Source organism: Carlito syrichta, unplaced genomic scaffold (assembly GCF_000164805.1).
Source record: "Carlito syrichta isolate Samal-C Ts95f unplaced genomic scaffold, Tarsius_syrichta-2.0.1 Scaffold309239, whole genome shotgun sequence".
In the NCBI taxonomy this organism is placed as follows: domain Eukaryota; kingdom Metazoa; phylum Chordata; class Mammalia; order Primates; family Tarsiidae; genus Carlito; species Carlito syrichta.
In genome coordinates, this window is record NW_007253335.1 from 291,006 (window position 1) to 315,212 (window position 24,207).

Here is a 24,207-nt window from a genome sequence, read left to right on the forward strand (position 1 = left end):
CCACACCCAGCTAATTATTTATTTAGTTGTTGTGGAGACGAGATCTCACCATGTTGCCCAGGCTGGTCTCGAACCTGTGAGCTCGGGCAATCCTCTTGCCTCAGCCTCCCAAAGTGCTGGGATTGCCCGTGTGAATCACTGCACCCAGCTTATACTTTTATTTTAAATACTGAACTTTAAAATTTAAAGTAGGCTAATTGTAGACAGCATAGTTGGGTCTTGCTTTTTTATCCAATCTGAGTATCTCTACCTTTTAAATAGGAAAATTAGGCTATATGATTTTTATGTGACTGACTTGAAATCTACCATCTTCCTACTTGTTTTATTTTTTTCTCTCAGAAGGCTGGTATATTTCTCAATGTAATTGTTATATGATCATCTGAGCTATTCTTTGTTCCTCTTTTCCTTTTTTTTCCCCTGCTTTCTTTTGGATTCTTCTCATTTATTCTTGTTTTTTGTTTTGTTCTGTTTTGTTTTTGAATCGTAGTCTCATTCTGTCACCCAGGAGTGCAGGGGGCACGCTGTCAGCCATCACAACCTCGACCTGCTGATCTCAGGTGATCATTCAGCTTCAGCCTTCCAAATAGCTGGAACTACAGGCATGCACTATTGTGTCTGGCTAATTTTTTAATTTATTGTAGAAATGAGGTGTCACCAGGTTGCTCAGGCTGTTTTCAACCAGTGGGCTCTGTCAGTCCTCTCGTCTTGACCTCCCAAAGTGCTGGGATTATAGGCGTGAGCCTACATGCCCAGGCTTGTTATTGGTTACTTATCCTTTTTAGTGGTTGCCCTGTGGTTTGCAATATATATCTTAAGCTTATCACAGCATACATTCAAATATTGCATCACATTTCATACAGTTGAAGAACCTTGCAACTGTATGCTTCCAGTTTCTTCCTCCCATCCTTTGTTCTCGTGTCCTTTTTTATTTTTACATATATTAGAAACCCCAAATACATTAATGTTATTTTTACTTTTTTTCTTTTAATTTATTTGAGACAGGTTTTCCCTCTGTTGCCCAGAATGGAGTGCAGTGCTGTGATCATAGCTCATTGTAACCTCAAATTCCTGACCTTGAATCCTCTCACTTCAGCCTCCCAGAGTGTTGGGATTACAGGCGTGAGCCATCACACCTGGCCTATTTTTACTTCAGACAGTCAATTATATATATATATATATTTTTTTTTTTTTTTTTTTTTGAGTTGGAATCTCACTCTGTCCCCCGGACTGAAGTGCAGTGGCCACTCCCGGTCACCGCAGCCTCGCCTGCTGGGCTCCGGCGATCCTTCCACCTCAGCCTTCCGAGTAGCCAGAATTACAGGTGTGCGCTACCACGCCCGGCTAATTTTTTGATTTTTATTGTAGAGATGAAGTCTCGCCTGCCCAGGCAGGTCTCAAACCCGCGGGCTCAGGCAGTCCACTCACCTCAGCCTCCCAAAGGCACGGGATTACAGGCTGAGCCACCGAGCCTGGCTGTCAATTATATTTTTGAAATGGATGATATAATAATAAATATAAAATATCTTTTTATATTTACTTTTGTTTTTAAGATTTTCAGTACTACATTCTTTGGGTAGATTCACATTTTTATCTAATGTTGTATGTCTTCTACCTGAGAAACTTTTATTAACATTTTTGCACTATAGGTTTATTGCAACTATTGCTTATAGCTTTTATTTGAAAATTTTTTACTTTCAGCCTACTTATTAAAATATATATTCACTGGTGTTCAGTTTTGGGTTGAACTTTAAAGTTATCATTCCTTTGTCTTCTAGCTTGCATAGTTTTGGACAAAAAGTGTGCCTTTTTTTTTTTTTAATTGTCAGAGGGGTAATATGCCCATGTAGTAACAAGGTTTAGAGGTGGCACATCTCATACATGGTTGTGTGAACACCCAGTCAGCATGCTAAATGAACTGCAAAAGGATTGAAAAGTCTGCTTTATTTCTTATTTTTTATCTTCTGTCATAAATTCCTCACCCTATGGCTGCCTTTAAGAGATTTATTCATCGTTTCTCTTTCTGTTTCTCTCTTTCTCATTTTCAGTAGCTTGGTTATGGTGTGTATAGTTATTTTGTTTGCTTTGCTTGAGATTCTCTAAATTTTATAGATTTGTGGCAAGATGTCTTTCATTATTTTTGGAAAAATTATCAAACGTTAACTCTTAAAGTGTTTTTCCTACTCTGTTTCCTAACACTTTACCTTCTGGGATTCCAGTTACAGTATTTCCCTCTTCTCTATGGAGGATAAGGATTCTAAGACCCCCCAGTAGATGCCTGAAACCAAGGATAGTACTAAACTTCTATATACCATATCTTATACATACATACTTATGATTAAGTTTAATTATTAAGTTAGACAAAGTAAGAGATGAACAACGATAAGAAAGTAGAGCAATTATAAACAATATGCCAATATCACAATTCTTGCTCTTTGGACTATAATTAAGTAAAATAATGGTTACTTGAACACAAACACTGCAGTTGACCTGATAACCAGGACAGCTTCTAAATGACTAATGGGCAGGTAGCTCTTACAGCATGGATACATTGAACAGGGGATGACTCAGGGACCAAGTGGGACACTGCAGGGGTTTTATTTTACTACTCAGAACAGCGTGCAATTTAAAACTTATGAATTATTTGCTTCTGGAGTTTTTTATTTAATGTTTTCAGACCACAGGTAACAAACTGTAGACAATGAAACCATGTATAAGGGAGACTACTATATACTTACTTTAGACCATTTGCTATTTTGCTTTAGCTCTTGAGTGCTCTGGGTTCCCTCATTCCCACTTGTTTGGTCTGTTGATGTTTTATTTTGTATCTTTGCTATTGATCTACAAATTCACTATGTCTTTCTTTGGTTTTCTGTTATTCATCCTATTGAAATAATTCTTTATCTTTGATTGTGTTTTTCATTTCTAGTATTTCCCTTTAACTCTTACCTTTCTTTTTTTTTTGAGTCGGAGTCTCACTTGATCGCCTAGGCTGGATGGAGTGCAGTAGCACACTCACAGCCACCACAGCCTCAACCTGCTGGGCTCAGGTGATCCTTCTGCCTCAGCCTACCAAGTAGCTGTAACTACAGGCACGCACCACCACGTCCAGCTACATTTTTGATTTATTGTGGAGATGAGGTTTCGCCAAGTTGCCCAGGCTGGTCTCAAACCTGTGGGCTCAGGCAGTCCTCTTACCTCGGCATCCCAAAGTGCTGGGATTATAGGCATGAATCACTGCACCTGGCCTTTAACTCTTTCTTGCAGTCTACATTTTCCTGCAAAATTTTATATCTGCTCATGTGTATTATGTGTGCTATTCGTTTTTTGCACTAGATCCTTTAATAATCACAGTTATTTGAAAGTTCCTGTATGGTAGTTATAACATCTGGATCACCAGTGAGTCTGGTTCTATTGATTGATTCATCTTTTGACAGTGGGCTTTAAGTAAAAATGCCTCTCTTAATTTTGTATTGAATGCTGGACATTTCTAGAAAAATGGTAGAGATTAAGATTAAAGCTAGTCAGTCTCTGGGAATCAGCACAATTTCTTTTAGGCTACTAACATGGGCTGGGGGTCAAGCCACTCTATTCTGGAGCTGAGCTGGATTCACATTTTGTTGTTGTGGATCCTACTTCAGTATAGTGCATTCTTCAAATTCCTTTTCTAGTGGTCTGCTCTTTTACCTTGTGCCTACTTGCAGGTTCTAGAGGACTTTTCTCAGTGTCTCTGCTTTCTCTTCAGCCTTTAACCATTCTCTCCATTCTCTTGCTCCTCTCCCAGTGATAAAATGCTGTTGACAAGTACCATGCAGGGCATCCATCACTATTACTGTTAGCCTATGGACCAAAAATCCATTTCTAAACAATACTTACTTTAAAAAAAAAAAAAAAGATGAAGCTTGACTTATTTCACAATGTGTGTATGGAGTAGTGTATTAGTTTCCTAGGGCTGCTATAACAAAGTACCACAAACTATCTGGTGTGGTGGCTCACACCTGTAATCACAGCACTTTGGGAGGTGGAGGCAAGAGGATTGCCTAAGCCCATGGATTTGAGACCAGCCCAGGCAACTTGGTGAGACCTCATCTCTACAATAAGTCAAAAAATTAGCTGGGCGTGGTGGCACACGCCTGTTCCAGCTATTTTGAAGTCTGAAGCCAAAGGCTATCTGAGCCCAGCAGCCTGGGCAACAGAGTGGGACTGTAGCTCAAAAAAACATAAAACTCACAAAGTACCACAAACTGGATGATTTTAAATAAGAGAAATTTATTGTTTCACAGTTCTGGAAGTTCTAAGTCTGAAATCAAGGTGTTAGCAGGGCCATGCTCCCTCTGAAACCTGTACAGCTGTATAGGAGAAAGCTCTTCCTAGCTTCTTGTGGCCCCATGTGTTCCTTGGCTTATGGTAGCATAACTCTGTTCTCTGCCTTTGTCTTCACATGACTATCTTCTTCCTGTGTCTTCACATGGCATTCTCATCTCTACATCTCTTTCCTCTTCTTATAAAGACCAGGCATATTTGATTAAGGACCTACCCTACCCTACTCTAGCATGTCCTCATCTTAACTAACTTTCTGCAATGACCATATGTGCAAATTAGGCCACATTCTGAGGGACTGGGGGTTAGGACATCTATTTGGGTGGGGGACATAATTTAACCCATAGTTAGTAAAAATGGCATCTGTGTCTCAAAAATATACTCATATCAGTAACATCTCATATAGATAAAGATAGTAAATTAGCGAATCTGAAAAACCAGGCAATTAATTTACTGATTTTTTTAGGAAGACTCTTGATGGTTGATTTATTTTCAGTTCAGGTAAATTTGAAGATGCAGCTAACAGTTTTTAAAAACCACATTTTAATGAAATTATTTACAAACTCCATTCTATTTGCCACTAATTTGGAACATCAGAATTCTGGTAAAATTAAGTAATTTAGTCATTTCCTTAACTTGTGATGGGATAATTTTGGGATCTTCAGTGATAGTTTTCATTTATTTTTCTAAGACATCGGAATTTTATAATGTATGACTAGAATATGCTGAGAACTAATGGATTCTTTGAAGTGTGAAATAGGAATTTAGTCTCAGTTCTAAAATTGATTGGTATTGACTAAAAAAAAGTGATATTTGTGTTCCGACATTTAAAATGTGTGTATTTTGTGTTGCCTATTGCTTTGAAATCCTTGTTCAGAATATATTCTACATGTTCAAAATCTATCATAATAAACTGTTCTTAGATGCTAAAAAGTGGCATAGCAATGGAAATTGAAGGAACTTGATTAAAATAAATTGTATCATGGCAGCTTTACAGTGCTGTCTGTCATGTTTTACAAACACCAGTGAACTAAGACTTAAGTTATAATTGTTTAGACTTAAACATTGATTCCGTTCACTAAAAACACATCAAAATTATTTCTGAACAGTATAATTGTTCAGAACTGAGCAGGAAAAAATTCCAAATTAAGCTTTCCAACTAATCTTGAGAAAAGAATGTCTGATTCATTTGCCACAAGTTTAGTGGTTTCTAGTAATAATTACTTGGGAAAAATAAGTACCTGAATTAAAATAAATAATTATTTGGAAACCAAAACAGGATGCAAAGGGTTTTTTGTCCATGAAAGAAAGCTCCACACAACATATATTAAGTACAGCCTGTGTGCACACCATGGCAGTAGACACAGTGGATGTAGAAATGACCGACAGCATCAGAGCTGAAAAGAAGCTCCACAGTCATCTACTCCTGCTCCCGCCTTTTCAAGACCAGGAAACTGACATTAACAGACACTGAGAAGCTTTCTTATGGTCAAACTTACCAAAATCCTCGGTTTAGTTATTTTGTCATGAGTCATTACCTCAGTGATATTAGACTTTTTCTAATATTAAAATCATTTACCTTACCTTATTGAAATTCTTAAGTTAACATTTCAAATTTTAGGCAGCAAAGAAATTTAGATTCAGAGACCTAGCTTATGACATGTCTACAACTTTCTATACTTGAAAAGTCTTACTTTCTGTTGAAAATACCTGCACAATGACCATTTGTATACCAAACCCTGAATTGTACCCATCTTTAAAATAAAAATTTAAAAGTGGAAAAATATTTTATAACCAATAATTATTTATCTTTCTATAATTCTCACATTAAAAAATAAATATATTTCAGTCATGTAAAAAAAATTTTTCTTTACTCTTAGCTTTAACTGAACTTGAATTACAGTATGAGGTACCTAAAGTGATAGGAAAAATGCATATATTTCTATGTCCAGTAGTGGAAAGAGTGAAAAGGTGAGATTATACCTGATGCATATCTGTATATTCTGTTTTCTCTGTAAGTAGGAAGCGTGATTTCTGTTAATGCAGAATTGGGGAAAGGAAGGGAACTGTAGAAAGATGTGAATATTTGGACAGGTCCTTATGGGTAATGTGACAGTGATGTCAAAAGATTGTGCGGTACAATTAAGTGCTTGTTCATGCTTATAAGCCTGTAATTTTGCAAAGTTGTGCTTCTAAATATTGTTTTTAAAGTATATTCTCTCTGAGTCTTAGAAGATTTTTCCACTCTTAAAATGGAACTCAATAAATGGATTTGTGACATCTATGAGTTATGCTATAGATAGGAAAATTATGTTGTACTGCTCCGCTTTAAGCCCTTAACCAACTATATGTGAAATAAATTTGTCAATCAGATTCCCTCTGCTTAGTGTAAATTTTGACTGCAACTGTTATCAGAAAAAAAAAGAAGAAAAAAAGAAACTCGCTGTCTAACGCTAGAATAGAAGCCAAAACTACGACACCAAGTTTTTGAGAAAATAAAAGCTTTTATATTGTATGTAGACTAACAAGGAGATAGGAGTTCAGCTCAAATCTGTCCCCCTGTGCAGGCTTTAAGGCCATAATTTTATTAGAGAAGTTTTAGGAAGTGGATTTTGGGATTAGTGGACAATTGGTGGAAGGAAAGGGAAGGTTTAGAAAGTCCTCAGGCATGTGCAGTTATCTCTTTGTGCCTCCTCATGGGTCCCATGTACAAATTCAAGGGAGAGTTAGTATGACATCACATACTAACTGTGACGTCAGCAGCATGCTCTGAGCAAACTCCAGTCAACAATATTAGTTCTGACTGATTTTAGTCAGTTGTAAAAATTTCACAAAGGGATAGAGTTTCAGCAAGTTGTTTCTTAACTGCCATCCTTCAAACTTAGTAATTTCTGTTACTCGTTTAACTCTATAGTAAGATGTAAATTGGTCTTAATATTTATTAAACTCATGCATACCCCAAAAAGATTTTTGGGAGAAGGTACCAATTTACTTTTTACAACTGAATCTTAAAAAATAGAATCTTCAATTGATGCTAAGAAAGTGCTATGATCTAGCTGAACTTATTGGCATAGGCAATATATATATTTTTAAAGTTTGTAATGAGGGAACATTTCAGTCTTGAATGCTGATATTTAATTATCGTAATTTCTTTAAGCAAAGCCTGAGTTGAAATATAAGGCAGGTATACTTCATAATTTATCTTCTTAATTCACTAATCACAATGTTAAAGTGCATTCACAGTAAAAGTTATTTGTTTCTAGCTTCTCAGTGTCTTGGCATTCATTTTAGCTGTCAGTAACCTTACAAAGCATGTGTAGCTATGTGCTATACAATGTCTTTATGTCCAACACCTAAGGTTTATGGTGTCAAACTCTGTAGTGCGTGTTGCAGCTTGTGCATAGCCAGAGTTATTAACTCACACTTGCAGACCAATAGATACAGGATGCCTTTGTAGAAAACAGAGTGAGGCAGTGCACAAACCCATAATACTATGGAATGTTAGAGATGAACTCTGTATTTGCTAAAATTTATTTGAAAAGATAATTTATTCAGCAGCATCTCCTCACCCAAGTACTTTTTTCATGTTTTTCCATTTTAATTTTTGATAAAATTAGATGAGAACTATATATTAGTATGATCAGCTCTTAATGTTTATTTCCATTGTGTTGTCCTAATTTTCTGTGGCACTGCATCATCATCACTACAATAATCATTCCTGATGTCACAAAGGATTATAAACTTCTAGTGGGAAATAAGTCATTTGAGCAGATGAATGCATAAGAAACAAAGATTCTGTTATTTTACAAATAACCAGAGGGTGGAGGGAAACCTAATATCAGATGTGAATATAGGCATAATTCATTATTTGTATTTTATACAAGGAATTCTGAGAATAAGAAAATGGTGGTGTTTAAAAGTGGAAGGTAGCATGAAAAATTATAGGTTCTTAAATTGTAAAAAAAAGTTGGTATTTTGAAAAGTTAATTAAGATTTACTATTGCACAGTATGGGCATCTTTCACATAACAAGGTTTCATTCTGGGGACCCCCTTTAACCTTATGAGTAGTCAAATTAAGTAAAATTGACTATTATTTAGAATGAGAAGGGGAAAGAACTGACTGTTGAGTTCTTACTACATACCAGTCACTGACTGTATTAGGGACTTCTGTATATTTTATCTTATTTAATTCCTGCCATATCCCAGGAGGTAAAGAAATTGTTATCCTCATTTTTATAACTGGTGAAATGGAAAGTTAGAGACTTTAGTTTATGAAATGTTCAAATTTACACAGATGGGAAATGATGACACTAAGATTTTTTAAATCCAGATCATATTTTCTCCCTCCCTCCCTCTCTCCCTTCCTTTTTTTGAAAGCAGGATTTATTGAAAGGACAGAAAAGTTCGCAAGGTGGGAGGGGACCCGAGGGGTTTTCCCCAGGTCATATTTTCAAAGCACTTCCTTCAACTCCAGGCTTGCCCCCTCCCCCCCAGTTTTTCTCTTCAGTCTTTCTCAAAGATTTGAGCCTTCTGACTTCTTTTTTTGCAAACCTGGTTATGGTAGAAATGATAAATTGGTTCCTATCTAGTTTCCATAGGCTTGATAGCCAGTGTCTACTAACTACTTGCCTTCTTTTCTTGTCTTTACTTTTCTTCTTTTCCTTTCCTTTCTTTTATTTCTAATACCTGTATATCTGTCCATTTATTTCTGCCTTTTCCTTCTTCCCTCTTCAACTTGTACTATTGCACTTTTGTTTTATTTTTTCATATTCATGCTTTGTGCTCAGTAGAATGTACAGAAAAGTGGATTGTCAGTCAAGATCTGTTCTTGTGTATTCTGGAATAGAATCATAATCCCTAAACCTTAAAATTGAATAATCTCAGGTGGTAGCGAAGGGTTGGAGCAACACAAGTCTCACACATTGCTGGAGGAAGTGTACACTGACTTTGGTTATTATCTAGAAGGTGGAAGACTTGCAGACTCTGTGATCCAGCATCATTGTATGTTGAAAGTAATAACCTAAACCTAGGAACAACCTCAGTAACAATCAGTAAAAGAATAGATAGATAATCATGGTGTGTTTATACAATGAATATTATATAGCAAGCAGACATTAAAAGGTGGATTTCACAAACATGTTGAGTATTAAGAGCTAAGCGTGAAATAATAAATATATGGTTTCATTTTTTATTTGATTCCATTCAAAGGATGAAAAAGCAATCAATGTAAAGCCATATTGTGGTAATGAAAACATAAAGAAAAGCAAGTAAATTATTTTAACTTATATTCTAGTAGTCTCTCTTTTTCTCTCACACACACATTTATCTTCAAGTTGAATGGTAATTTACTAAAATCTAGCTAAATGCCTCATTCATTCAAAAAATGTTGAACACAAAAAAAATGTTGATTGCGTACTGCATACTAGGCTTTTGCTGTCCACAAGGAAGGCCTATTTGGGGAGACAGGCAAGTAAATATGAAATTGGGATATACTGTAACATATGCCATAGTAGTTATATTCAGTGGTTATTATTGAGGTATTTTTCTCAACATTTTCCCCCCTCATTTGTGAAACGTAATAACCATGACACAAATTTTATTGTTTCTTGCATTCAGCTATAGAAGTATAATGGAAGTGCAGTATTTCTTTAGATTTAAAGCCCTGTTCTTGTGAAGAAAGATGATACTTGTGCTGTAAACTTACCTCATAATTGTAGAAAATTATATGTAAATCCTCTTTCTAGAGGTGACAGCATAGAAGGCTTCAAAAATTGATGTTACTTATGAGAAGAGTTAAAAGTGAACTTACATTCAGAATATAAAAATTTAGGAAAAGGATACTGGTGAAAAGTATTTCTAAGTATTTCTTACCTAGTAATGTAACCTAAAAGTGTATAGAGCTACCTTGACTATGGAAAACCGATTTATATGGACTTATGCAGTGACAGCTGTTCCATTATGTATTTAAATGACTTGTAATCCAAGTATTAACGGAAATAGAGAAAAAATATTTGTAAGATGCCCTCAGAGACTTATTTTATCACTGGTTTTGCTAAGGTGAAGAAACACAGCATTATCATTTTTTCCTTTGAATTCTTAAATTGTATTACATATTTTAATAAAATGATTTTACTTTATCTCCCTGGCTAATTTGACCAGAGAGAGAAACTGCAAACGTTCTTGTAGTGGTTCTTAGTGTTTTTTGAACCCAGATAACTATTATTGTAATATGTGCTTTGCTTTTCTTCTCAAATTTGTTAGTAACATAATTTCTAGTATAAATATTAAATTTATGCTCTGCAGCCAACTGTCTAACACATGAGTAAAAACCTGTGCTACAGGAAATTCTAATAAGGAAGGGAAGGAGAAAAAGGGAAAGGAAGGGAGGAAAAGCACTGTGGCTCTGAAACGCAAATAGGTAATTTGCTTTTTATGACAGTTATGATTTCTATTTATTACATTAAGTTTGTTGAACAAGTTTGTACTTAAATGTGTTGACTTTCTGACTGTTGGCCAGCTTTGTGTTGCCAGGAAGCCAACTTTCTTTAAAAATTCACTGCAGACAGGCTCTAGATAATTTCTAAGCCTTGGTTTCTTGGTACATGAAAAAGGCTTAGTTTAGCTGTTCTCGAAGTTTTCTTCTTCCAAGTCCTAAGCATGCATTATTTACATTTTGAAAGCCCTTATTTACTTAGTAGTTAGAATCAAATACACATGAGCTTTGCAACTTAGGGATGGGATATACTGTACGTTCAGATTATTGAAGACCTGAACATTTAGATTTGTAATCCTATGTTCATTTTTCTAAAACACTACCCACGTACAAAATTGACCAGTAATTTAGATAATTTACATTTATGTTATGAAAATAAAAATTTGGCAATTTGGCTTCTAAATGAGATTTGGCCATTGTTATTATGAATGTTCTCCATCCATGTAACAATACAGTAAAACTAAGTGGACATGGTATGAAACTAAATGGACAAAACAATTTTGTTTTATTTTAGTATGGAGTTCCTTACTAAATTATGAAGGTAGTATTTTTGAGGTTCTGCTTTGTAAGGTCTATGTCTGTGTATACCATAAGAAATGACATATTTTAAGTTGTATTGTCTCTCAAAAGTTACAGACATGACCTTAGTTTCAGTCCTTTTATTAGGAAAATGAAAATCTGTAATTTACTAGCTGACTTAATAGCTGCAATTCCTTTTGAGCCATTTTTTTGTTATAGCTGAACTAGTGGCAACCACTAGTCAGCTGACTTGAGCAGTTGAAATATGGCTAGTATGAATTGAGATGTCACTGCAACAGTAAAATATACTTGGACTTTAAATATTTATTATGAAGAAAATATAAAATATTTCATTAATTTGTATATTTGCACATTCAAATGATATTTTAAACATCTTGAATTGAATAAAATTTTACTAAAATTGATTTTCCACCTGTTTTTAATTTCTTTTTTTGCCTGTTTCTTTTTATTTTTTAAATGTGGGTGCTAATAAATTTTATTTACACATATGGCTCACATTTGTGGCTCTCATATTTCTATGGGACAGCACTGTTCTAGAAGCTGTAATGCTTTATATAAAGAAGTCCAATTTATAAAGACAAGTATTCATCTTCTTTCCATTCCAAAGGTCAGAAAGCATTCTAAAATGGTTCATATGTTTCAACAGTTAAATGACATCCGCAGTGTAGATGTTCACATAAGGGATTGTATGTTTGACTGTATGTATGTGTGACTGTCATTTGACCACTGGTTGTAATGTTGAAGTATATTGGTATGCTCTAGTATAGAAGGCATAAGGAAAAAAGAAACACAAATTAAGAATGAAAAAAGGGAATATATTTTTGGATTACAAAAAAATGCCATTAAAAAGACTCTAGTACCAATATTTAGGAATTACGTATTGTGATCTACAATTATAGTGTGTCCTACATGGTTTTCTTTGATAATAGCTGACTTTGAAAGCCCCTGATAGAAAGTGATAAACTTAGTGATTTCCAACCTGAGGAACAGAAAACTTATAACAATAGAATATAACTTAGTTTCTGTTGTTTTCTCTCACATAGAATCGTCATTTGTGAAAAAGGGGGTGAAAACTTCACATCATAAACTCCTAGGACACAGAGGTTTTTAAGCTCTTATCTTTTTTTGCTTAAAAAATGATTATCTCTTTTCCCCATTCCACTCCCATTTTCATGTTTATTTCTTTTGTTTTTCCAAAAAGACATATTTAATACCCTGCTTAGGTTTATTTTCTACTTATTCACTAAATAAGGAATGACACTGTTATGTTTTGTATTTGAAATTATAAGGTACATTTATTTTTTCTTTTATTTTTAATTTAACTCTTTGTTTTACAGATGAGGGCAGAAGTGCAGTTGACCAAGCAGGTGGTGCACAGATTGTAATTGACCATTTAAGGTCACTGTGCAGTATAACAGATCCCGCCAATGAGAAGCTCTTGACTGTCTTTTGTGGCATGCTGATGAACTATAGCAATGAGAATGGTAAACAAAACTGCAAACTTGCTTTATCTCTGGGGGAAAAATTAAAAATCATCTTTAATATAGCATAAAACAAAATATTTGAAAATGGTGAACAAAGAATTTATAAGTGGGATATAAAATTAATAATTAGCCAACATTAAATTTCAATGTTTCAGAAATACAAAATGGTTAATTTATTAAATGGGACTAATTTTTGAAGGGTTGCCAGTGTTAATCAGTACACACACACACACATTCTCTCTCTCTCTCTCTCTCTCTCTCTCTCTCTCTCGTCATATGGTTTAAACATTCTGCTATGAATATTTTAAGAAGAAACAATATTAATACCAGGAGTAGCTTTAAAGCATGAACACTCTATATACATAAAATCATTTTATCTAGATGCTAGGTTTACTTAGAAGAATAAAATAATTCTTTAATAAAATTAGACTTTAGAAACATAAAGCTTAGAGCAACTGTAGATAACATTTTAGAAATTTCATAAATTCTTATAAACACATTTTTTATCTGTAAAATATTTCTAGAACCTAGCAGAAAATGACAACATATTAACAATTTTCAGATATGATGGTTAATTAAATGAACATAAATCAGTGATACGAAGACTTCACAATACTTTTGTGTCACAAACCAATCATTTATTTCTTTATAATCTTATATGAATCACTGTGTGAACCAAACACTCAAATTTTGTTATGTTTCTTCTGTGTATCACAAATGTCTTTCTGTGGTTTGTTTCATAATGGCATTTTAAGTTGCAGTCTTTCGACAGAGACGTTTTATTTGCATATTGAACATGTAATATTACCCTTTAATGTGTTCTAGAAACATGACCCTTTCAGCATATTTTTCATTTTTTCTCTTTTGGTAGTTGTAGGTTCACAGAAATATTCTCAGTAATTCAAAAAACAACAGTTAAACCTTGACAATGAATGACTACTGACATTTGGTCCATGGTGTTAGTGACAACAGCTAACTGTGGCAAATTGAAGAGCCCTTGTCCCATTGGAAGGGGAGAGCCACTACTCTTTGCTAGCTGGTTTATGTATGATCATTTAGCCAAATACTGCCAAATTTTTTGATTTGGGAAAGAGAGGAAACTGAAAACCTAGCTCTTTATTATGTTATCTGATGTGTAAATGTTGGATTGTGTTTGCTTTTTTTTTTTTTAAACACAGGGTCTCCCTCTGTCACCCATGCTGGAATGCAGTGACCAATTACTCACTTCTATCTCCTGGGCCCAAATGATCAGCATATCTCAACCTCCTATAGTAGCAACGACTATAGGCACCTGCCACCATGCATAGCTAAATTTATTTTTTGTAGAGATGAGGTCTTACTATGTTGCCCAAGCTGGTCTCAAACTCCTGAGACCTCCTACCTCAGCCTCCCAAAGTGCTGGGATTACAGGTGTGAGCCACCGTCCCTGGCCACATTTGCTTTTATAACACTGTAGAAGCTAAACAGAAAGAGTCTGCAGGTTTCATACTGTGCAAAGTTTACTCATTTTAAACCTCTGAATTAAAATTATTCAAAACAGAAGGTGGTTTTTATTGATCTATTAAACTTTTTTAATTGATCTGTTGACTCATCTATTAAACTTGAGTTAATAATAAATCGTAGTCTTTGTAAGTTAAATTACTTCTTTCTTCCCCTCTGGTGGAATCATTTTTAAGAGAAATGTCCTAAATATAAATGGAAGAAACAAAGAATAGAGTCTGGGTAATCCACAAAATGAATGGCTGTTTCCTAAGTAATTAAAATTTGACCATAATACATAGGTACCTGAACTGCATTAAAAAATCATTGGTCAGTTTTTTATGTTGCTTCCATTTAGCTCTTTTGGGCTTGGATATTTGAGAAAATATAGAAAGTACTGAGTGAGAGGAGGTTTTAAGAAGATAAATAAAAGAAACTAGTCATGAAGTTAATGTAACAGCTTCGGATATAATAAAATTAGTCTTGTTGTGTTTCTAAACTAATTGTTAGTTCTTTGAGGAAGCTGTTCAAAAATCTGTATAAAAGTGTATCAAATGGCTACATGGTTTTCAGAAGCATCACTACTTCTAACTCAAAGCAGACAGTGATAGATTTCCTCTAATAGGACAGTGCAGAGAAGTGTGCTAAGAAGGTCATGATTAGCATCATGCAGACTGCACAGTCTAAATGCAAAACATTTCTTTTTTTAAAGTAGGCTTTTTTCACATGTTCGAGTATTCCCAAGAAATAACTCTGATATTTTAGAAAGCTGTGTTAACTTTTCTCAGAATACTTAAACAGATGGTCATTTTGTTCCATTATTTCAAAAACTACAGTTTGAACTTAGCTTTCAAAACCTTGTTGATAAAATAGGCGTAATCTTTAGTATTTTTAAGGAACAAATGTCAAACTTGTAACTGTCATCTTCGTTCCTTTGCTTCCTTTTTACATTTTGTCTGTCACGAGCATCATGATTTGTGAAGTGATTCTTTTTCTTCTTACTGAGCTTTAACCTAAATTGTCATTTTTTTGTTTGTCATAATATTAAATTGTCTTTATTGTTGCGTCCATTATTTGCTTATTCTTTTCTTTAAAATTTTTGTTTACAGACTTAAATATTAGATTTTCTTTACTAACTTCAGATCATTTGGTATTGATCATGTCCACCTAGATGAGCCACTGAGACAAAAATCAGAGCTTTATGAGACTCAGAAGCAACTTTTTATTAGCACTGATACATGAAGTTTCTTTTTATATGTGTTTACTATTGGATTTCAGTATACAAGCCTCTGCTAATGTGTGAGTAGAATGTTTGAGTGATAAATATTTCCTCTCTACTTCAGCAGAAAGAATAACTCAACCCTTGGACCTAACAACTTTAGCCATCTCCATAGTTAGGGAGTTATTCTTTAGCTCTATAGATAAAATTTTTTAAATATGCTGATAAGAAAATACTGAAAATAGCCACAAATATCCACCAACATAAGTTTCCCTGAAGAGAGCATTTTGAAATTGTTTATTAGTCCTAAAAATGGTTTGAGAGCAGACTGAAACAGGATGTCTTGATTAAGTTGCTGCTTGTCCATACTGTGAAACGCTGAGCATACACAATTTAAAAATCTATTAAATAGGAATTAAAGTTTCCCAAATACATTTCAGTCATATATGTTATGAAAATACTATTCAATAAAGGAATTTTTGTGCCATTTGATGAAGCTGTATATAACTCAAAATATATCAGTTTCAAAAGTTTGGGACCAACTCAAGACCCTATACTTTAAAGCTATGAGCTAAATATATTCTTTTCTTTCTTCATTGGTGAAGCAACTAAAACTTCTTATACTCAGGTAAGTGTGGAGTGTCTGAGTAGTAAGCGTTATAACTGCTTAACCAGATAAGTTGTATTATTAACATAATGTAAATAAAACCATATTTAAATAAAGTAAGACCGGGTGCGGTAGCTGAAGCCTGTAATCCCAGCACTTTGGGAGGCCGAAGTGAGGGAATTGCCTGAGCCCACAGGTTCAAGAACAGCCTGGGCAGCTTGGTGAGACCTCATCTCTACAATAAATCTAAAAATTAGCTGGGTCTGACAGCGTGTGCCTGTATTTCTGGCTACTTGGAAGTCTGAAGCAGAAGGATCATCTGAGCCCAACAGGTCGATGCTGGGGTGGCCTTGAGCATACCACTGCACTCCAACCTGGGCGACAGAGTGAGACTCCAACTCTAAAATCAATCAATCAATCAATAAAATAAGACAAAAGTAACTCTTTGTTTAGTAAAATCACAAATTCAATCATTTTAGGAAATAATACCTGTTTTTTTCATGTGGCAAAAAAAAATTCTTTGAGTTGTGGCCCTCCAAAATAGCGTGAATATTTGACAATTGTAGCTATAGAAAAACATGTTGGCAATTTGACATTCAGTTTGAGGGAATGTGTTGAAGTTTCTGTATTTTTTTCTTCATTTAGTTAAAACTTTAAAGTTTTAGTTATTCTATAAGCCAAAGAACTCAGACCTTTCATTGTAGATATTTTTATCTCATTCGTTTCTTTTTTTCATATCTTTTTCCTGACTTTGATTGTGCCAAACATTGCAGTGGTGACTGAAAATTTTGTTGAGTTATCCAACAGTTTTCAAATATAGCACTACTTTAGTAGGAGTTTGGAAAATATTTATTTATTGGCTTCTAGGTGTTCTCTAAAGTTTTTATTAACAAAAGCAATACTTTGAAGAGAAATCTACTATTGGTATGCATTTTCTTCATTAAATAAACCAGATGCATTATAAACTCTTTCCCACTGTGTGATACATGTGGCAGCAGAAAGGGGCATTCAAACATGCTGATGGTAACAAGTATCAGATCTGTAGTTTAAAATTTCCCACAGGTGATCCACAGAATTCATGAAACTTCATATGCACACTTGAAAGTTTATTGTAGACTTAGCAGAAACAAAGAGATAATCCAAAGCTAAGCACTAAGACCAGAATAACACTTTGTTGGATGAGTCTATTGGTGGTCATCATTGTTATTACAAGTAGCCATAATTAGACAATAAATACCTCATGGAAGACTATAATTGAAGGTTTAATTTTTTCTTAGTACAGTTGTGCTAAAGATACAAAATAGAAAATTCTGTTATAACTCTAAATAAAATTATAAATGCTGAGCAGCATTAAAGCAAAACCTTAAATTGTTTTATATAAACTGCCATAAGAGAATAGTAGAGGCATTAAATATATCCTCAGGAAAGGAAAAGTTAGTTCCCTTGACTATTACAAACATATACAGTTTGTGTCTTCTTCAACTGACCTATACTTTATATATTTACATATATATTTGATATATATGATTTATACAAATATCAGAACTGATTTTTCTCTAATATCTCACTGTTACTGAAAAACTAATTTTTGTGTGTGTGGTTTCTGAGATCTCTCTGGGATACCTTCATGATAATTCTTATGTTTATATGCTGCTTAAGCTGATACTAAACTATGGTTGAAGGGAGGCCACCTGTGCAATTGAGGAAATGTAACACCTGGGGGTATGATTGTGAAGCACAACTATTGAATTTAAGTATTAACTTCAGTATTTAAATTCACTTGTTTAAAAAAAGGTGTATATTTCCTCTCCTCTACTTTAAAAATTATTTAATATGTAATTTTTTTAGCTACTACATTCATTTCAGTCAAGAGCAACAATTTCACAGTTCATGATTAAGAACTTAAAAGCATATTGAGGTTTTAAGCTGAACTATGTGTTTATCCCTATGTTTTGGTATTACAGTACTTTATTACAAGTGAGAAAACATTTCCTAGATATTAGATATTTAGAAAAATTATTTGCTTTGCATGAGTGAGGAACTATTTTCAAAGTTTATATACTATGGATACAAGCTAATTAATAATTCATGTACTTCCTAAATACTGAAATCATTTTGCTGAACTCTAAGAGAAAACAAAACAAAATTCAAAATGTGAAATTGTATCTTTGCAATTCATTGTTTTTTTCCTAATATGTACTAGTTTTCCAGTTTACTATTTTAAATGTATTTTCTGTTTATTTTTTTCTGTATTTATAAAGACATGACAGATATATTTTAAAAGTCACATGTTTTGAAGCCAAGTTTGTCAAACTACTCTGAGTTAAATGAACTGTGTTAAAGACTTATTGTGAAGCTGAGAAATTGTTAGACTTTTTTTTTTCTTTGGAGTGCATTGGCACAATCCTGGCTCACCACAGCTTCAACTTCCTAGGCTCAACGATCCTTCTGCGTCAGCCTTGGCTTTTTTATTCTTTGTTTACTAACTTTTGCTCTTTACTTTATTGTTTATTTACAAACTGTTCAGGGTAAAAAAAAAAATTCTGGTTTTTTTTACTGTTTTCCAATAGAGCTTTCTAGTCAGTTTGCTGAAGCAGGTTGCAGTCATGAAGTTCTGCTACAAATGTCATTTTAAACAATTGTTTCACTAAATAACAGAGCAGTTAGTCGTTCTGGTGACTTTTACTAATTCTGCCTATTAAGTTTGACCTATTAGACCAGGTTAGATTTTAGTCATAATCTCTGTAGTAATACTGTTACTTAGCCGGGTTCGGTGGCTCAGCTTGTAATCCCGTGCCTTTGGGAGGCTGAGGTGAGTGGATTGCCTGAGCCCGTGGGTTCGAGACCCGCCTGGGCAGCGAGACCTCATCTCTACAATAAATCAAAAAATCAGCCGGGCGTGGTAGCGCATGCCTGTAATTCCGGCTACTTGGAAGGCTGAGGCGGAAGGATCGCCGGAGCCCAGCAGGTCAAGGCTGTGGTGGCCAGGAGCGGCCACTGCACTCCAGTCTGGGCGACAGAGTGAGACTCCAACTCAAAAAAAAAAAAAAAAAATACTGTTACTTAATGGACAGTCTGAAAATTGGTTTTTAGTAGAGGTGTATCAAATGCACATTTTGGTCTAATTCCACCTGATCAAGTGTTGGCATTAATATTCAGCTTTGGCCATTATAGAATGAACTTTTGAGTGCAAGAAGCTGAGATTTTATTTCAGAAAAGTGAAATGATTATTACAGTTTTTTGTCAGTGATTTTAGTAACCTAGTACTCTTTTTTTAATTTGCCTTATGTCTGGATTGAAGATGAGTAATTGGATGTTCTTGAATATTAAAGATTTTTCTCATTTTGAAAATTGAGATGACAAAATTGGTTTTCTGATTTTAACTCATCCTCACAAGATGTATATCACCATTAATTGTTGCTGCATTTTAATATTGCCGTAATACGCATTTACGTTTCAACTTAATGAGAATTTCAACATATAAAACACCTAAGGAGATTTTCTCTGTACATGGAATGCTTACTTATATTTGAAAATGAATATACAGATAGTAACAATAAATCTGAAAGACTAGGTGTTATATTTATTACATAAATGAGTGTAAAATGATAGTATCAAGCACATGGTTATTGATTATGGACACATTTTTAGGTTCCAGAAATGGTAGTTGAAGTAAGCATTGTGCTGTTTGGCCTTCTAAGAGCTGAGGATAAAGCCAGAGATAAATAATAAATTTTGGCCAAATGTCTATTTATGTCTTGAATTTAGGCCACTTTAAAAGTCCATTCAGAGAAAAAAAGTATCATGTGTAAATTAACTTTCATAAAATTTAATAATACTGTTTTCTAACTACAATAAAATTCAGTTATCACTGAACTGCCTATATTTTATTAATTGAAAAAAATTAAGTACTGTTTGAAAAATAGGTTTTGACTAGAAGTGGAACATTTTTTTGGATATGCAGGTGTATCTTTTTAAACACTATTTGCATAGCAAATAACTCTGTGTGATTTTATTTATTTTTTCCCCTCTCTCCACTACTCTGTGTAATTTTTTTTCCAGTCCCCTCCCCCATGTAATTTTAAAGTAAAACAACTAAATCATAATAACGTTCCACAGTAACTAGTAAAGTTTGCTTTAAAAAAAAAAAAGCACCAACATACTCTTGAATAAAACAAGGAATTTTTATGTTTTTAAACACGTTTGTAGATATAAATCCTGGGATATTTATTAACCTGGCATTTAGCTTAATTCGCTATGTAATAATTTAGGCTCAAAGTTATACTTATTATAGATTTGGCCTTTATCTCAGCAATGCCATATGAAAGCAGAGACTGGATTGGTTTATCTTAATAATTGCTGCTTAAGCAACAGCTGGCAGGAGTCCTCTTTAAAAAAAAAACCTAAAAAGACCATTTTACCTTAAAAGACTAGTTTTGGCTGGGCGCAGTGGCTCATGCATGTAGTCCCAACATTTTGGGAGGCCACAGGGTGTGGGGGAGGATTGCTTGAGCAGAGGAGTTCAAGTTCAGCCTGGGCAACGTAGCGAGACCTCGTCTCTACAAAAATAATACCACAAAAATTTTAGCCAGATTTGGTAGTGCAAGCCTGTAGTCCCAGCTACTTGGGAGGCTGAGGCAGAAGGATCATCGGAGTCTAAGAAATCGAGGCTGCAGTGAGATGTGATTATGCCATTGCATTCCTGGCTCAAAAAACAAAAACAAAAACAAAACTAGTTTCTTGCTGAAATGAAAGCATAGAGTTTTCTTTAATCAGGGTGGACATATTTAGAGAAATTATGTTTTAACAGTAATCATTATTACAACAGTTGTTCTGCAGCAAATAAGTTAACCTGGATCAAGTATAGGGAATAAAATGTTTATTAGATTAAGGCATAATCACTCTAGATGTCACTGATTTAAGAATAATACGTGAGAACGGGTGCGGTGGCTCAGCCTGTAATCCAGCACTTTGGGAGGCTGTGGTGAGGGAATTGACTGAACCCATGGATTCGAGAACAGCCTGGGCAACATGGCAAGACCTCATCTCTACAATGAATAAAAAAATTAGCACGTGCCTGTAGTTCTGGCTACTTGGAAGGCTGAGGCGGAAGGATCGCCTCAACCTAGCAGGTAGACTCAGGTGGCCGTGAGCGTGCCACTGTACTCCAGCCTAGGTGATGGAGTGAATCTCCAACTAAAAAAAAAAATGAAAAGGAATAGTACGTGAGTAGGCCTCTTAAGAATAATAAAATATTTTTCCTATCGTGATTTTTACTTGAGGTCTTTCGTTGCTGCTGATATTTTACCTTTCTCTCATTCATGTGATTTTGTCATTTATCTGTAAAACTTTTGCAAAAGGGAAATTTTACTGTGTAGAGACAATTTTATTTTCAGAACTCAGAACTTTTGAATTCTTTTTTGTTTTTATTGTTAACTTCTAGAAAACAAGAAATGTATAAATATAGTTTTAAACCTCCAATATTCCCAATATTAATGAATCTTGATTTGCTCTTTTTTCTTTTTGAAATTTCTGTGTATCTTTGAAACTAAAGCAAAACACATCGCATGTTTTGTGTAAAGGAGACTTTTACAATAATTGCAATGAATTTTAAACATAGATATAATCTAGTTTAAAATCTTCAACTCTAGATTTAAATTAAAAGTTCTCCGCTTTCTTGATCAATTAACAAAAGATACTAAGTAATAAGGAACTGAAAAGGAAGTCTGTCTTTACACCTGCACTTTTAAATATATCAAGTTTTTAACTACTAATCATCATCTTGGTAGCTACTTTTAAGTCAAATTCCTTTACAGAGCTAAAAAGTTGCTTAAATTCGAAGCTCTACTTCACTGTTCAATCATTTCTGGTTTTTAGTTCTCATAGTCTTTTTTGGAAGTACAGATACATTAGTAAGTCAAAGACAGTTTTTGTCTGTCTTGATATACCCAAGTGGTTTTTAGCCAATTTGTATTAGAATTTTTCATCAAAACTTTTATTTGCTTGTTTTTATCATTTTAGCTATGTGCAACTAATTTGACTGTAGATGGAATTTTTAATGCAAGCATATAAATAGCTATATTGTATCATTGTAGTATGAATAATACACTTAGCGTATATACATTCTAATGTAGAGACTATTTTGAATTGTGTGGGTCTTGTTTTGACAGTTTCATCCTTAAGTTCTGTTTACCAAACAGCTTAATAATCTGATAACATTGTCTGTAAGGACCTTAGGAATAAGATAAGCCTGTTATAATCTTCTTTAGTAATTGATCAACATAACTTCAATTGAATTACTGGAATTCTCAGCATACATTTCTGGACCTATAATCTAGTCTATACCAGTGTTTTAAACATTAAACTTAAAACTCAGGGGAAAAAGTTTCCTCAACTTGAGATCTTCTCTCCAGATCTCCATTCTTTGGAGTTTCCATGAGTGTGACCTGAAGAACATGGAACCATTGAAATTCAAATGTAGGTAGGTAAGTGTTCACACCAGCGCATGCGTTGATTGCCTTATATCTTTGTATATGCATCTGTATTGCACCCCCTCAGTGCCTTTCTTCTTCTTCCTCCCCATAGATCATGTAGGGCCTGTATCATCTTGATATTATGTAATTTTGTAAATCTGTATCTTGGTCAGTATTTGTTTGTGATGTGTGTCAGGAACAGTTGAACTAAGTCTTAAGACGTTTATGACATTGTTCTGTCTAAAGACTGTCCTTCACATCTAAGTGTTTGTTATGTTTGGGCCTGGGTTGCATTTTCTTGAATTGCTGTGTTTCTTGAGCTCTGATAACATTCCCTTGGAGTTGCTGGTATTCACTGAGGGATGCAAAAGTCTTAGTCTTGCAGTTGTTTCACTTACTCTCAAATGAGTCTAGAGAACAAGAACTAGTTATGGTTCTAAGAATTTCTTCCTGTTAGTCTTTCATATAAAAGTCATACTGCTGATAACATTCAAGATAGCATGAGTGTCAGCTATTAACCTTTAAAGAACATTCATAAGCTTGCTTTTGGCAATAAAAAAAAATAGACAATCAAGCGAATTATGTGTTTTTATTAAGAATTAGTACCAATTTATCCCACACAAATAAGACCCCTACTTAGTCCAAAAAAAAAACCTCACCACCTACTGAATAGTGATATAATACATTGTAACTGAAGTAAGTAAACAAACTAAATCTGGAATATTCTTTTAGGCTGAAGTAGTCTTTCCTACTCAGATAAGCAAGATGAGATGTTCAGGCGTTATTAGTGTAATTTCTCTCAAAATATCTGAGCACCAAAGCTTAGGATTACTACTATGCATTTAATTTTAATTTTAATTTTTTTTTCTGATCACTTCTGCTAAAGCACATCATTAAACTTCAGAATGTTGTACATACTCCCACCTCCAAACTGGTCTTTTCTAAACAATAGGTAATCCTTTGACAGTAGTTCTTAAACTTTTGGTCCCAGGATCCTTTTAGATGCCTATAAATTATTGAAGGCCTCAAATGACTTTTGTTTATGTATATGGGTTATATCTTTCAATATTTTCTGAATTAGAAATCAAAATGAAGAAAGTTTAAAAAATGATTTAGCGGTATGTTTTAAAACAATCCCATTGTATGTTAACATAAAACATTTTTATGAAAAATATTTTCAAAAACAGTTGCTGCAGAGATTAGCCTTTTATTTACTGTATGTGATAGTGAAAGAGTATGGTGGCTACTAGTACAATTTGGTGCCGTTGCCTGGGTTCAAGCTCAAGTGACAACAGTTTGACTCATGACTGTTTTTACACCATCAGTGCAAATGTGAAATCTTGGCATGTTTATGAAAATAGTTTTGATTTTGTGATGCTCTGAAAGGGTTTCAGGGACACTTTGAGAACCATATTCTAGGATGCCTCTGTCCATAACATGAAAATTTGTATCAACTTTGAGTAAAGTTTTTTTGTTTTGTTTTTTTCCCTCCTCTGTTCCTTCATTATAAAAGAATGACTTACCTGCGGTCAGTATGAACAAATTTTAGAATTATTTGAGTTTGATTACTGTTTTAGTTAGCATTATAGAAGTG

At 34.2% G+C, this 24,207-nt stretch overlaps 1 protein-coding gene across 6 annotated transcripts in view; it reads left to right on the forward strand.

Annotated features, from left to right (window-relative positions):
• Positions 1-24,207, forward strand: part of RAP1GDS1 (Rap1 GTPase-GDP dissociation stimulator 1) — a 166,385-nt gene that overhangs the window by 94,683 nt on the left and 47,495 nt on the right. For 3 of the 6 annotated variants that reach the window (XM_008066995.1, XM_008066997.1, XM_008066996.1), the window contains exon 5: positions 12,689-12,835. The exons of the other annotated variants lie outside the window; for them this stretch is intronic. In XM_008066995.1, the coding sequence (XP_008065186.1) occupies positions 12,689-12,835 (147 nt within the window). The remainder of the gene's footprint in view (positions 1-12,688; positions 12,836-24,207) is intronic. 6 annotated transcript variants of the gene reach the window in all.